This window comes from Tiliqua scincoides, chromosome 1 (genome assembly GCF_035046505.1).
Source record: "Tiliqua scincoides isolate rTilSci1 chromosome 1, rTilSci1.hap2, whole genome shotgun sequence".
Classification (NCBI taxonomy): domain Eukaryota; kingdom Metazoa; phylum Chordata; class Lepidosauria; order Squamata; family Scincidae; genus Tiliqua; species Tiliqua scincoides.
Window position 1 is genome coordinate 258,717,294 of NC_089821.1, and position 13,529 is coordinate 258,730,822.

General features: G+C 41.1%; 1 protein-coding gene across 2 annotated transcripts in view; it reads left to right on the plus strand.

The window, feature by feature from the left end:
* EML4 (EMAP like 4) overlaps window positions 1-13,529 on the plus strand; it is a 92,570-nt gene that overhangs the window by 69,522 nt on the left and 9,519 nt on the right. For both annotated transcript variants that reach the window (XM_066623342.1, XM_066623333.1), the window contains 3 exons: window positions 4,169-4,257; window positions 5,820-5,917; window positions 11,438-11,525. In XM_066623342.1, the coding sequence (XP_066479439.1) occupies window positions 4,169-4,257; window positions 5,820-5,917; window positions 11,438-11,525 (275 nt within the window). The remainder of the gene's footprint in view (window positions 1-4,168; window positions 4,258-5,819; window positions 5,918-11,437; window positions 11,526-13,529) is intronic.

Genomic DNA, 13,529 nt, shown 5'->3' on the forward strand with positions numbered 1-13,529 from the left:
CAACAACAGTAATACAGGTTCAGCCTTGTTATACACGGATTTTTTATACATGGATTTGATTCAACACAAATGACCCACTGCAAATGAGAAGGAATGTGCTAATCCCTGGAGAAGGGAAAAAATGTACCCCTTTAAAATCACAGTTTAAAAAACTGCTTTTTACTGTTACAGAGAGACAGTCATACAAGTGATTACAGGTATAACCTAATTATCCACAGATTTCTATCTCAAGCTGATGAGAGGATCTCTTTAAATTAAAGGAAAACAGTCCTTTAATAATGCCAGAGAGGGCAGCTGGCTGACAATTCATCAGTCATTCTCTCTGTAGGCTTCATTCCTCCTTTCCCCCTGAGCATGTGAAAGAAGGCTAAATGGCAGCGATTATCACCTCCTCAGTTCTTTCCCCCTCACTGGTGCTCCTGGTGAAGGGAGAGTTCGCTGCCTCCTAGTGAAGTCTAATCCCCTGTAGACAGACTGATTGCCTCTGCGTGCATTTCAAAAGTTCAGCAAGTCTGTTTTAAATCACCAGACCAAAGAAACTTTGTTTTTTAAGTTGTTTTGCTATAGTGCGTTTTTTTGCCATCCACATGAGTTCTTGAAAGGAACCCTAGCGAATAATGAATCTCAAGCTGTAGTTTGTGAACAATAACAACTCAAGAATAATGTATTTGCTTAGCATCTGTATAGCACTTAAGAGTACTCAAAAGTGCATCTTATGTATCCAGTTGTAGTACCTACAACAACCAAGTAAACTAAGTCCAGATTTGCAATCAATATTGAGGATGGACTGAGTTTGGGAGATCATAGCCTGCAGAAGCCCTCCTAGTAAGTTTGTGGTAGGGATGGGATTCAAACTAGGGACTTCCTGATTTGTAGTTCAGTCTCTTAGCTACCACTCTCCACTAGCTCCCAGCATCTTAATTTACTCCAAGGAAATGTAGCGTCCCAAGTTGCCCATGTTCCTTTCCTCAAGAACAATGTCACGATGTTGGATCACAGAAGAGCCTGTAAATCATTTTCATCAGCGCATGATGGAAATGATTTACAGTCACTTCTCTGATCCATGAAATTGTTCTTGAGGATGACATTCCAATGCGTGGAAAGAGCCATGAGCAACAAGGCAACAATAATGCATATAGGTTACCATGTCTTGTAACCTCTCTGGATGGTAAACACTTGAAAGGTAGAAATGAGGGAGGCAGAAGAAGTAGAACCAGTAGTGTCACTAGGCGTTACAGACAGCACCAGGTGACACCCTCAGGAGGGGACACCCCTAGTGGCCAAAATTATGAAAAACTTGGTATTTTCAAATATATGATCGTATATCATTCAATGAGTAAGTTAATGCATAATGCAATGAAACAAACCTCGTAGAAGTATCTGTATTCTAACAAAAGTTATGGCTTTTGATAGGAAAAATAAAACACAACTGCCTTTTGTAACTAAAAGTGGATTTTTTAAACTCAAACCTGACCAATGAGACTGATTGTTCTGGAAGCCAATGAGGTGTTGTGAAATAGCAAGGAACCAATGTGTTAGCATGAGTCAGCTCTCATTTCCATGTATCAGAGCTAATATGAGAACTCTTATTCAGTTGTTTGAGTGTCAACAAGTTGGCCACTGGTTTTTTGTTGGTTACTGATTTTGTTCGGTGACCTGTACTGTTGGGTGACCTGTACTGTTATACATTAAAATAGGGAGTAACACCAACCCTAGTGGTGCCACTGCATTTAGGTGATGTGTATAATATTGTAATTTATTCTGTCTGATCTGATATTGGAGGAGGTCCATCTTGGGGGTGATGTAGTGAGCTCTTGCACTGGGTGACGTAAATCCTAGTGACACCTCTGAATAGAACCCGTATCTCCTTCTCCAGGAAATAGAACCCAGGTTCAATACTGGGATTTCTGGTTAAAGGATCACAGGTAGCAGGGCTGAGATTCTCTGGCTATAGTCTTGGAGAATTGTTGCTCCGTCAGTGTGAGACAGTACTGGGCAAGATACACTAATTGTTTGATTTGGCACCTATTCCTTCTGTTTGCCATATTGTTTTAGAACCTATACTGTTATATAGAAATGAAATGCTGTCTACCCTGTTTTTGTCATTTGTCCCTGAATACAAATGAGTGTCTCTTAATATCTTTTTTGAGAAGACCTCTCTTTCAAATGCTGGAAAGATAAACCTTGCATTTGAGGTGTAAAGTTGATCAGCTTTGCAACCTATAGTGGACCAAAGCAGCATCATTCCATTCACTCCACCAGGGTGTGGGGTGGTGGTGGTGACAATGAAAGTTTGGATGAACAGACAGACAGACAGACAGAGAGAGAGAGAGAGAGAGAGAGAGAGAGAGCTTTTAGCCTTATGGATTCAGCAATAGCTAATATAATTACTGGCTAACCTTCCCCAGCATAGTTTGTTTTTTATAGTCTAAATTTTAATGTTATAAGGCACAGTTATGTGAGACTTTCACATTTTGCCCTTTTTGTGCTCACCTTTAGCAGTTGCTATATGTATTAGCAATAGTTATGTACACTTTTCAGTGGAGCTGTATGTTTCTCATGACTGAGAATAAATAAAAATCTACAACTACTGTTGGCAAAGGACACAGGGCAGAAGAAAGCATTTCTAGTAATAATGGTGCAGGGGGGACAGGGTGGTGCAGGGGGGACAAGGTGTTTGAATGTAACTCAGTACCAAAGCAGCAATCTGACATTCATTGTTCATCCAGCAGCAGTACAGAAGGCTGTAGGCGAGACCTACATTTGTGCGTGTGTGTGTGAGAGAGACAGAGAGAGAGACTATTGAAAAGTGGTTTCTGTTGCTGTCCAATGAAAACATTTCATCCATTTTTTCCACTGGTTCCATCCATTTTGCACACAGCATATTCACAAGCTGTGGTAGTATGCTGAGCTGCTTCATGCTTAATGTCTTTCATGTGGTCCCTTAACCACAAATTGGTTTTAAGCCATTTGGACTAGGCCATTTTCCAGATATTTGGTTTTAAGACTTTGGGCTTTTGAAAATAATGAGAGATTACTTCTTTTAGAGGGCTTAACTCTGAGTAGTTTTGCTCATGAAGAGATTTTTCAGTGTCAAGATAAATTTTGTTTTGCTGTCCATGTTTTCAATTTGCATTATATGCTGTAGTATGGAAGCTTAAACAAGTGGTCTGAACCTCCTGTCTCCCCCAGCAGTCTGTTCCAGCCAACAGAAATGCAAAATCCTCACAGATTTGAGAGCACTGAGATTACAAGTTCAAAAGTTGGTGGACTGCACTTTCTGAAAACCTGTATGCAAGCCAGTGGTCACTTGAAATTTCTGCCCTTGGTGTCAGTGAACTGTTTGTGTACAGTTGTGCATTTCTTTTCATATCACCAGATTTCTCAAGGGAGGTGGCATGGAGAATGTTCATCAGTGCAGATGCAAATCTAATGCCCTATTGACCTGTCATAACGAAGTTGCAGGTTTAAGGAAATATGCAGCAGAGCTTGGCATTGCTTCAGAAGCCTTTCTGTATTAGATACGTCTGCTTTTGAGGTCACATCCAGAACCAAAGTTCAGCAGAGCTTCCATATTGAGAAACCCATATGCAGAAGAAAAGAATACTTCCTGTTTTTGTATCGTAGTTTTTGAGTGTTTGAAGTATTTCTCATGTTGTCTCAGGACACTTTAAAAAAAAATCAGGTAAATTAGGTCAGCATTACTGTCTACAGACAAGGTATATGTGCATGCTCAGATAGCAGTGGCTCACCTAAGAAATACGTGGTTGACATCTCAACCTCTTTAGTTGCTATACTTCACCGGCTCTCATGGGGCAGAATTTGTTCCTGCGAGTTTTATGTGCTCAGTGTTTGCATTAGAGCTTCTTTTTGGGGTCAGCCGAACTTGATATGAAGCGACACTATTTGTCCATGCACTCTTTCAGTAATACACTAGCCTGTGTGTTAGGTTCAGAATCACAAGTCTATGTATACCATATATGCAGATAAATATATTTCTTTATAAATTACATTTTTAGTAGTGAAAGAGGTTTTTTCCCCCCTCAGCATCACCAGTAATTGGGACACACTTGAGAAGCAGCAGGTCTGAAATTATCTTAGTTTAGAAATCCTTTTCCATTTGAAACTTCTTTTATTAGAATTTTTGTTTTCTGCTTCTCCTTAAAAGGTGGTTTGTTCTGGATGCTGAAACGAGAGATTTGGTTTCAATACATACAGATGGCAATGAGCAGCTCTCGGTGATGCGCTACACAGTAGGTAGGCACAGCTGAAATTAATGTATAACGCTTCTTTCTAAAGGGTGTACTAACTTCTCATAAAATATGTGCATTTCTGCCGCTCACTGAAACTGTTCATATTTAAACTTGTTCTTTAGCACCCACATCAGTTTATACTCGAACATGAACAAAATGTGCATTAGCAAGAAAATGTAGAACTAAGAATTTCACTTCTGTTTCTACTACAGCTGACTTTAACAGCATTACTCTGCCATCCTGTCATTTTGAACAGTTACCTGAATTTCATCTAGAGATGTGAATTCTTTAAAAATCAATGGGAGTCCTGTCCTCTCTGTTTCAGATCTGGAACTTATTCTTGCCCAAGTATTCCATTTTAGTTCTATTCCTACTAATAGTAACTTGTGCAAGGGGTCAAGAAGAGCTCCTGCCTGCTCCAGGGTGGAACAGGAGTGCCTCTGTTCCCAGTTAATGGCATACCCATGTCATAGTGCACCAGTCATGGAGGCAACATGCTTGGAAATGATTTTACTGGAAGCTGCACGAGGAGCTGATTTGCCTATGCAGAATGCAGAATTGCAACTTAAATTACAATGTAGTGAGAGAAAATTCACATTGGAAAAGAGCCAACATCAGAGTCCAGCAATTTTCACCCAGTGTTCCACAACAGATTTGCGTGCCTCGAATGGTCTGCAGGCATGCCATGTACATGTGGGGGAGGGTCATCTATTAGTAGGTCCGTTGGCCTTATCAGTGTACCATGAGATGAAAGAGGTTGAAAATAGCTGGAGTAAGACTATCCTTAAAGCATGACAAATTGACAGTTTATACTGGCAATTTTTCATTCCTGCTGCATGTGTCAACTTACTGTCTGTAATTATCAATTGCTGACTCTTTGAAGGAATCCTTGGCCTGTAAATGGCTAATTATGCTTAAATTATGGCATTCATTGTTCCAAAAGTGGTCTAGAATTTGCACTACCCTGTTCAGAATTCTCAGATACTACCTTCACCAGTCAGTCTGAGTGGGGAGAAGGAAAAATAGCTACATTCTACAAGCAAGCTGCAAGCTTCTGTTAGCATGAGAGTTTGTTCTTATGTTCAGTGTTCGTGTGTATTTATTACTTGTTACTCATTTGTTGCGCACAGACCATATCTTGTCCCTCAAGGCTAGGCTGCTCTTTCAGGGAGATTGCACTTCCTCTCCATCCGTTCAAACACCAATATTATATGCTGGGGCAGTTTGAGAAGAAAACAATTACTTTGTCCAGGCATAGCATGTTCCTTTCTTTTTCTGTTCACGCAACAAACATGAAGAAGCTTAGGGCAGTGGACAAGATTTTCCCTGCCCCATTCAAACCTTGCCATAATCCTTTGTTTGGATGAATTGGCAAGTCATGTTATGCCCAAAGACTTGGAAAAAGAGAATCTTAGAATGGAACATGTGGACCCAAGACTTGTAGCTGCTCATGCCACTAAATAGACCATGGTTTAGCATTGGGTTTGAATGAAGAGGGTGAGGGCTAATTTATGAAATAAGTATTGCGTAACAGTTTCAGATAACATGACATACTTTGCTTTGCAGATGGCACCTTACTTGCGGTGGGCTCCCACGACAACTTTATTTACCTCTATGTTGTAACAGAAAATGGAAGGAAGTACAGCCGATATGGAAAATGCACTGTAAGTTGAATCTGTGTCAAAGCTGAAATTTATGAAGCTAGGCTGCATACATATTTGGTTTTGTTAGTCTCTGAATATAGCGCTTTCCAGTGTAAAACATATTTTGCAGCTCCTCCTTAATTTTATTCTCATTTATATAGTAGGATAGGCAGAAAGCAAATTCCTGTATACCACCCAATGAATACTAAAAAGAAGTTTAAGTAAGAAGTTGAAACTGCCTCCCTATCCAATCCTGGCACTTGGTCCACAGCAACACTTGCCTGGATGCCTGGATATAGTCTGAGAGCATGATATAGCCCTCTTGCTGAGACTAAGCAAATCTGGATTTGGTCAGTGTTTGGATGGGTAACCCCATGACTGAATTTGTTGATGGAACAAAGTCAGGATATAAACATATTTCCAATTTTAAAAAAATTTCAGTTACTACATTATAAGCAGATTTTAACACACAGAGTCATATTGAAGTGACATTGAGATGTTAGGTTCTTGGCTTTAATCTTGACTAATATCGCATCTAATGAGCATATTAAAAATATTGTGAAATTCATGAGCAGTAGTTTTCAGATTTATGACCCAAGAAAGTGATAATTTTATTATATTACAAGTCCAGCCTATTTATACACGGATTTTTTATACATGGATTTGACTCAACAAGAATGGCCACTGCAAATGAGAAGGAATGTGCTGATCCCTGGAGAAGGGGAAAAATGCATCCCTTTAAAATCAGTTTAAAAAACTGAACAGTCCTTTAACAATAGCCTCCTTAATGAGAGAGGGAGGGGCAGCTGGCTGACAATCCATCAATTCTTCTCTCCCCAGCAGACCCCTCCCTTCCCCCTGAGCACAAGAAAGGTGATCACTTTGCATTGGTGAAGGTTGACTGAGTGAAGTGCCTTTGTAAGTGCTTGTAGGAGGACTGATTGATGGATTGTCTTCTTAATGACTCTTATCTTACATCACAAAGGTCAGCAAGTCTGTTTTTAAATCACCAGAGCAAAGAAACTTTGTTTTTTTAAATTTATTTGCTGTAGTGTGTTTTTTGCAACCCACATGAATAATTAGTCATCCCCCGTGAGTGCTTGGAATGGAACCCATGTGAATAATGAGGCTCAACCTGTAGTTATATTGTATTATATAAACAGCAGGGAGGCAGGTGGTCCAAGATGAATGAACACATAATAGTTATACCAATTCTGTAACTAGTCTCCTATACTCATATGGACTTTACGGATTACTGGATGGCTCCCACCCTTTTGCCCCCTCATGTAGCTGTGCAGGAGCTGCTTTCCTGTGCATTGCAGTGATGTTGGGAAGCACAACATGTGTTTGGACTGGGATGTGGCTGGGACTATTTGCATGGGTCCTTTCTCCTCATGTGAAGGGGCTCTGTTTACTGCAATAATAGTATAGAACTATTAAATGGTGGTTATTCTGGATTAATGAACATGGGTTGGTGGGTGTGATCTTATGTGTTATGTCTATATGATTTAAGGTTTGGGAGAGCAGATGTAGCTGAGTCGTTGAGCAATGTTTTGCATAAAGGTGGCCCAGATTCAATCCCTGGGTTCCCCATAGACCTCTGCCCAACATCCTAGAGCAGTGGTTTCCAAACTTTTCAGCACTGAGACCCACCTAAAAAAAAACCTTCAATTTACCAACCACACAAGCCTCAGTGGCGATAATGGTGTTTGGGCAACAGTGCTCCCCACAAGTAGCAAGTTGTTCATCCCTTGATCCACATAGCTCAATCCGTCTTGTCAGTTTCGCGACCTGTCAAAAATTTGGATGTGACCCACAGTTTCTGAGCCGCTGCCCTAGAGCATTGCACCCAATCACATTAGACGCTACTAAGCAAGATGACCAGTGGTCTGATAGTAGAAGTTCATACATTGCACAGAAAATGCATAGAAAGTTTCTACTCCAGCTGCTCCCTGCGTTGCTGTGGGCACATCATTAGAGGACTTATTCCCATGCTTGGGGCTTATGTACAGTATCTTATGCCCCCTTGTGGTGATCTAATATCAATCAAATTTTCTTTGTGATCTATAGAAAGCTTATGGAAATTTTCATTTAATTTGTAAGTTAGAAAAATCCATGAGTATTTGTCAAATAATAAACATTGTTGAACATTAAAATTGTGTGTCTCAGATATCTTTTGGCATTCTTCCAAACTGTGTGTAGTTCATAATGCTTTGAGTGTCTGCATTTAAGACTACTGATGAAGATGCTACTGTTTTCTTTTATTCTTAGAGAGCATGAGTCAGAATGGATAGGCTGATAACTTTATGTGATCAGCAAGCCTTGACATGGGCCCTTGTTTGGGATGAATGGGGGGGGGGGAGACAGTGAGAAGCTAATGCAAGAACACATGAGAACATGCTGGCATCTCTTGGCTGCTACTGCTTTGTCACAATGGGAACCAGGACCCGTGGTTTTGTTTAGGATTTGTTGCTTTATCCCTGCCATGTGGCCTTTTAAGTTAAGAACAGCTGAGCCTGCTTTGGCTGCTTTTTCCTCTCTGGTCCCAGCCCTTCAGCATCTGCCCTTAAGCATCACAGGAAGCAAGATGCTGATAGATTGTAACACTTACAGTTCCTGACAGTTTTTCATGCAAAACACCATATTGCTGGATCTTCATTTTGTTGGTTTGGTGTGAATTTTTTTTTGGGGGGGGGGGGAGGGGGTAGTTTTCCAGAGCCCTGTCCTTCCTGTGAACCCTTTCCTGAGCTTATTTTCTTCTCTGAATTTCTTTGCTGTCCTAACTGTGAGCCTCCCCCGCCTTTTCTTAAGCAGCCAAAACAAACTCTTTAAACGTGATCTCTGTGATGACATACTCTGTGCAAGTATACACTGTACAAGTATACATACATACTCTGTGCAAGTACAGCATACTCTGTGCAAGTATGTTGACCCTCTGTGACTGTAAAACAGGGGGATTGTTGTGCACCAGGCAGACCACAATATGTAGCTGGTGGGGCTGCATTCAGTCTCAAATTGTGCAGGTCTACTTTAGGTCAGAGAGATCTTCTTTTGCTTTGGAGGATTATTCTAGTTTCACTGGAGACTGTCTCTCAATGCTGCCATTCCTATGATGGGCTCTAAATTGCTTTGCTGCTGATTTTCTTGTTGGAGTATAAGGATGTACCTTACATTTCTTCTTTTCTAAGGCTCCCAAGATTCCATTCTTATTCTTGCAACTGCTAGGTCTGAAATCTCAGTGGGCCAGTTTGGATATCACGGTGTGAGCTATTCCCCTACTGCACAATTAGGGAGGTGCAGAAACAAGTCCACATCCCCTTTCCAGCACATCTTCCTGGCTCTTCTAATCTCATGGGACTGGGATTCATCCTCCTCACAAATAGTCTAAAAACCAGTTCCGAGTGCAATTCTATCCTTTCAGTTTGAACATCAAGCAAGCACTGATCTCTAATACAGTACTGATCTCCTAGTGATATCACAAAATTAGAAGACTTCTGATCCCAGAACGTGTTGTTCCCCAGGGGACTTTAAAGCCATGCAACCTCTTAAGAAACTTGTCACCATTTCTCTTCTCACCACAACAGAACTTGTGAGGCTTGTATAAGGCATATATTGATAAGCTGATGATGGGTGTCACTGCTGTACCCATGGAAGCAAACAGTTCTTGATGAGAGAAGGTAATTCCAGTTTAGTCATGTATTTTGATTAGCCAAAGATGCCAGTTGGTACTCTTTTCCCTATGTCATACCTGACAGTATGTCAGAACAGAAGTATAAAATGTTCTTTTGTGGTAGCTGCTGAAGGGAGACTTTTTTCACCACATTGGAACGTAAAACTCTGCTATTTAGACTATTGTAACAACGTGATGTTCAGATCTTTCCTGTCACAGTTATTTGCTTGAAGGGATTTTCTGGCATGAGAGGGCCCCCTCCCAATTGCTTTTCTTTTTTCCTGTCCACCTCCCGCAGGAATTTTAACAGCTGCCAAATGTCTGGCAGGACTTAGTAAATTGTTGTCTTTTTTTCCCCCCTTCCATGTTAGAGCAAGCCTCCAGTGTCCTAAAGACCCGGGATAGGGTGAGGGATTATGTGATGGGGGAATTAACCCCAACTGCCTGTGTTCCACTCCAGTAGGGAAAATAAAAGCAAATCCACACATGCAAGCGGGTTGCTTATTTTTCCCCACTTTATGGGTCTGCACTCCACCAAAGAAATCCTATAGTGCATCATGCTGTGCCCAGTGAGAGAACACACAGCAACCATTTCCATTGAAACCATAGCTGGAGGAAAATGCAGCTACAGTTGTAGAATGATTGCTACAGTCTAAACAACCTACAGTGAAAGATACAGCCATCTGTAAAGAAGGCTTGCCCTTACATGTGTCCCCTCCTTCCTCACCTTTACACACTCCAATTATCCTCCCTCTCTTCCAAATTAGCAGTAAATCATAATTTGCTGTTATAACTGAACAGCTAGGATTGCAAATCACACTTGACTTGTTTTCTTGGTTTGTGGATCGGCTGTGGTTTGCTTGGTTCAGGTAAAAAAACAACAATAAACTGATTTATTGCTGAGAAAACTGAAGAGTGAAAATGGTGTATACAAGCACACAGAAGCCATTCACATAGCCTCAAAGTAGACCAGCCATATGCTTCATACCCCAGGGCATAGGGGTATTAAAGCGGCAAAGTATATAAATCCATATTCTTGTCTTCCATGTCAGTGGCACAAAACCTGTGTAAACTGAAGGCATGACATGTAATTTCTCCTGTGTACAGGTTTTGCTGTAAATAATCTTTGTTAACAGAAGTGATGTTGCTAAGGAGGGGCGGGGGGGACACAATTACCCTGGGCTCCACACTGCTGGGGAGGCAACACTGTAACTCAGAATGTCCTTGTTTAAAGGCTCCAGTAAGCATTCTGATTCACTTGGGGGGGGGGGGAGGTAATTTTGGACTTTGCCCTGGTTACCACTGAGACTTACCTCGTTTGGATTTCCCTCCAATTTTTGTGGTGCCACCACATTTTGTGGTGTTTTCTTTTTGACATGGGATGAAAACCTTATTTGCCCAGGATGTTGACATTTTTTCATGTATTTTTGACACTGGAAACTTACTGCTGCACTGCTATATTTTTTTTAATGTGTGTTATTGCTACATATTTTTTTGTGGATGTGGGGGGGGTGGGGATGTTATTAAGGCAAAAAACCAGTTGCTTGTAATAACCAGGGCAGGACTTTGCATTCACAGTTGTGAGTGCAGTCCACTGTGTGTGTGCTGCCCCTAGTCATGGGTTTCTACCTGTTGAGACAAATGTGGGCCCTGCAGCGGTAAAACTTTGTGGATTACTCCTATGAGTTGTGTCATTTCTCTTTTCATATGAACATTTAGAAAGGCAGTTACTGAAGAAGGGGGGCAAAAGTCTGGTTGCTGATTGGAATAATGGTTCACTGTCAGCTTTGCCCCCTTTGTTGAGCCTATTCTTAAGTTTTAATTTTGATGGAAAATGAAGTCTCATGTTTGCCTCTGTGTGGCTTTTTCAGGGACATTCCAGCTATATTACACACCTTGACTGGACCCCAGACAATAAGTATATAATGTCAAACTCGGGAGACTATGAAATACTATACTGTGAGTATGAAACTGTATTTACTTCCATCTTAGAGAACTGCCTGAACAATCATTATGGGGTGGGGCGGGGTCAAGGTGAAGGCAGGTCTGATGCAAGCAAGCTGTTGGCGCAAAACACACACTAACGGGAGCTGTGACCTGCAGTAACCTGACCTTCTGATATTATTCAGAGTTGCTTCTTACCTAATGATGCTTCTAAATTTAGCTTATGTCTCTGAAAGGGCGTCAGTCAGTTTAACCGTGTGCGCAGAGGGAGCAGCACTAGTGTGCAATATGTCACAAAGCAGGTTTTCAGTGTTGAAAGTTATCTATACACTATTGGTCTTAATTGAATCCTCTTATCAACTGCTGATGGAGGCACAGGCTGACATTTTTAAAAACTGCATTTAATATTACTTAGTAGGCCTTTAGTGTACTGTATTAGCCCTTTTCCTTAGGTGCTCAAAGTGCAGCATATATGCACAGTGTGCCTATGCAACTTGTGATAACACAACCCTAAGCTGAAGACAGTAATGTATAGTGGCCAAGTAGGGGCTTGACTACCTGTGATTTCCCTGCCCCCCCCATTTTAGTTGTCAGCTGTATCATGTGGCATGACACAAAACATGGTGAGTTAAAGGTTGTGCAATATTAGCTTGCATTATCTCTCTCTGCTCTTAAAACAATCCTGTAAGGTAGGCTTTATATATTTTGTATGTGTGTGTGTGTGTGTGTGTGTAAATTTTTTTGTTCACCTTAGAGCAAGTTGCTTGGCATAGTCTGCCCAGTGAACTCAAGGCACTAAGCTGATGTTAGGGCCATGGGCTTTTATTACTGGAGTACACTAGAGATGCTCTGCAGATACCTGAACAAGGAAATGAATGGGATGAAACAAAATTGTGTGTAAATTAGTAAAGTAATGCAACCAAGTTTTCATGTGGCCCTTCATGAATTGATAGGGCAAGTGCTTCAAACTTGTGGCTGTGGTACACGTATGTGGACTCCCATCTCCATGCTTGCTTAAAATCAGTGAGGAGCTTTACAGATTCATTCAAGTGTTAGAAGTGCTCTGTAATGCACCAGACTAATGGAGGAGTCCCCCTCGCTGTAGACCAATGAATTGAGGCCTGACTGTATTATTTGGAAGCAAATAAAGAATAGCATTCTAGTTCTGCCATTAGGGTGGACCTATTAGGGCCTCAACCAATCCATGCCCTGGCATCTCCATTTGAAAAGGCTAAAATATTTGAGAGCCACTGTCAGCCAGGCAGGTAGTATTTTCAACCACTGTGCCATGGCACACTGGTGTGCCACGGATAGTCTGCAGGTGTGCCATGGGAGTTTGGGGAGGATCATTTATTAGCTGGGCCACTGGGGGATGCAAACCCCTGCTGTCAGTGTGGTATGCCTTGTCAGTTGTCAAAAAACTGATGGTTGCCTTGAGAAATGCCTTGAGAAATGTATAGTCTTGTTACTATGCTTGTTTATTTCATTTGTAAGATGAAAAAGGTTGAAAATAGATAAACCAATGGTCTGGTGCAGTATCCCATCTCTTCTGGGAAATGTTATCTAATTTTTGGTCATTAGGGCATTAATGGTGCCTACACTTCTGGATTTTTCTAGAGAGAGTGTGTGTGTATACAAATAGCATTTATACACATACATACCTCTTGCTGTCCAAGGGGCACAAAATAGTTTCCAGGTGCAAGCTGGAGTGTTGGCTTTGACGTAGAAAGTCTTAAACTGTCTAGGAACTTTAGAGAATGCCCCTGTGCATATTGGTTTGCATATCCATCAAAATCGACAAGGAGAGCACTTCTTTTTCTTTGGATCCCATCTCTGAACAGAGTAACATCTGTGGGAACCAGGAACTGGGCCTTTTATGTTATGGCTGTGGTTCTTGGGAACTCTGTTTCCAAAGAAGTTGGACACATATTTACATGTTCTTTATATTGTTTAAATGCCACTTTGAATTGGCCTTATGCATTAAAAAAATACATAGAATTAGCATGGGTGTGGTTTTAT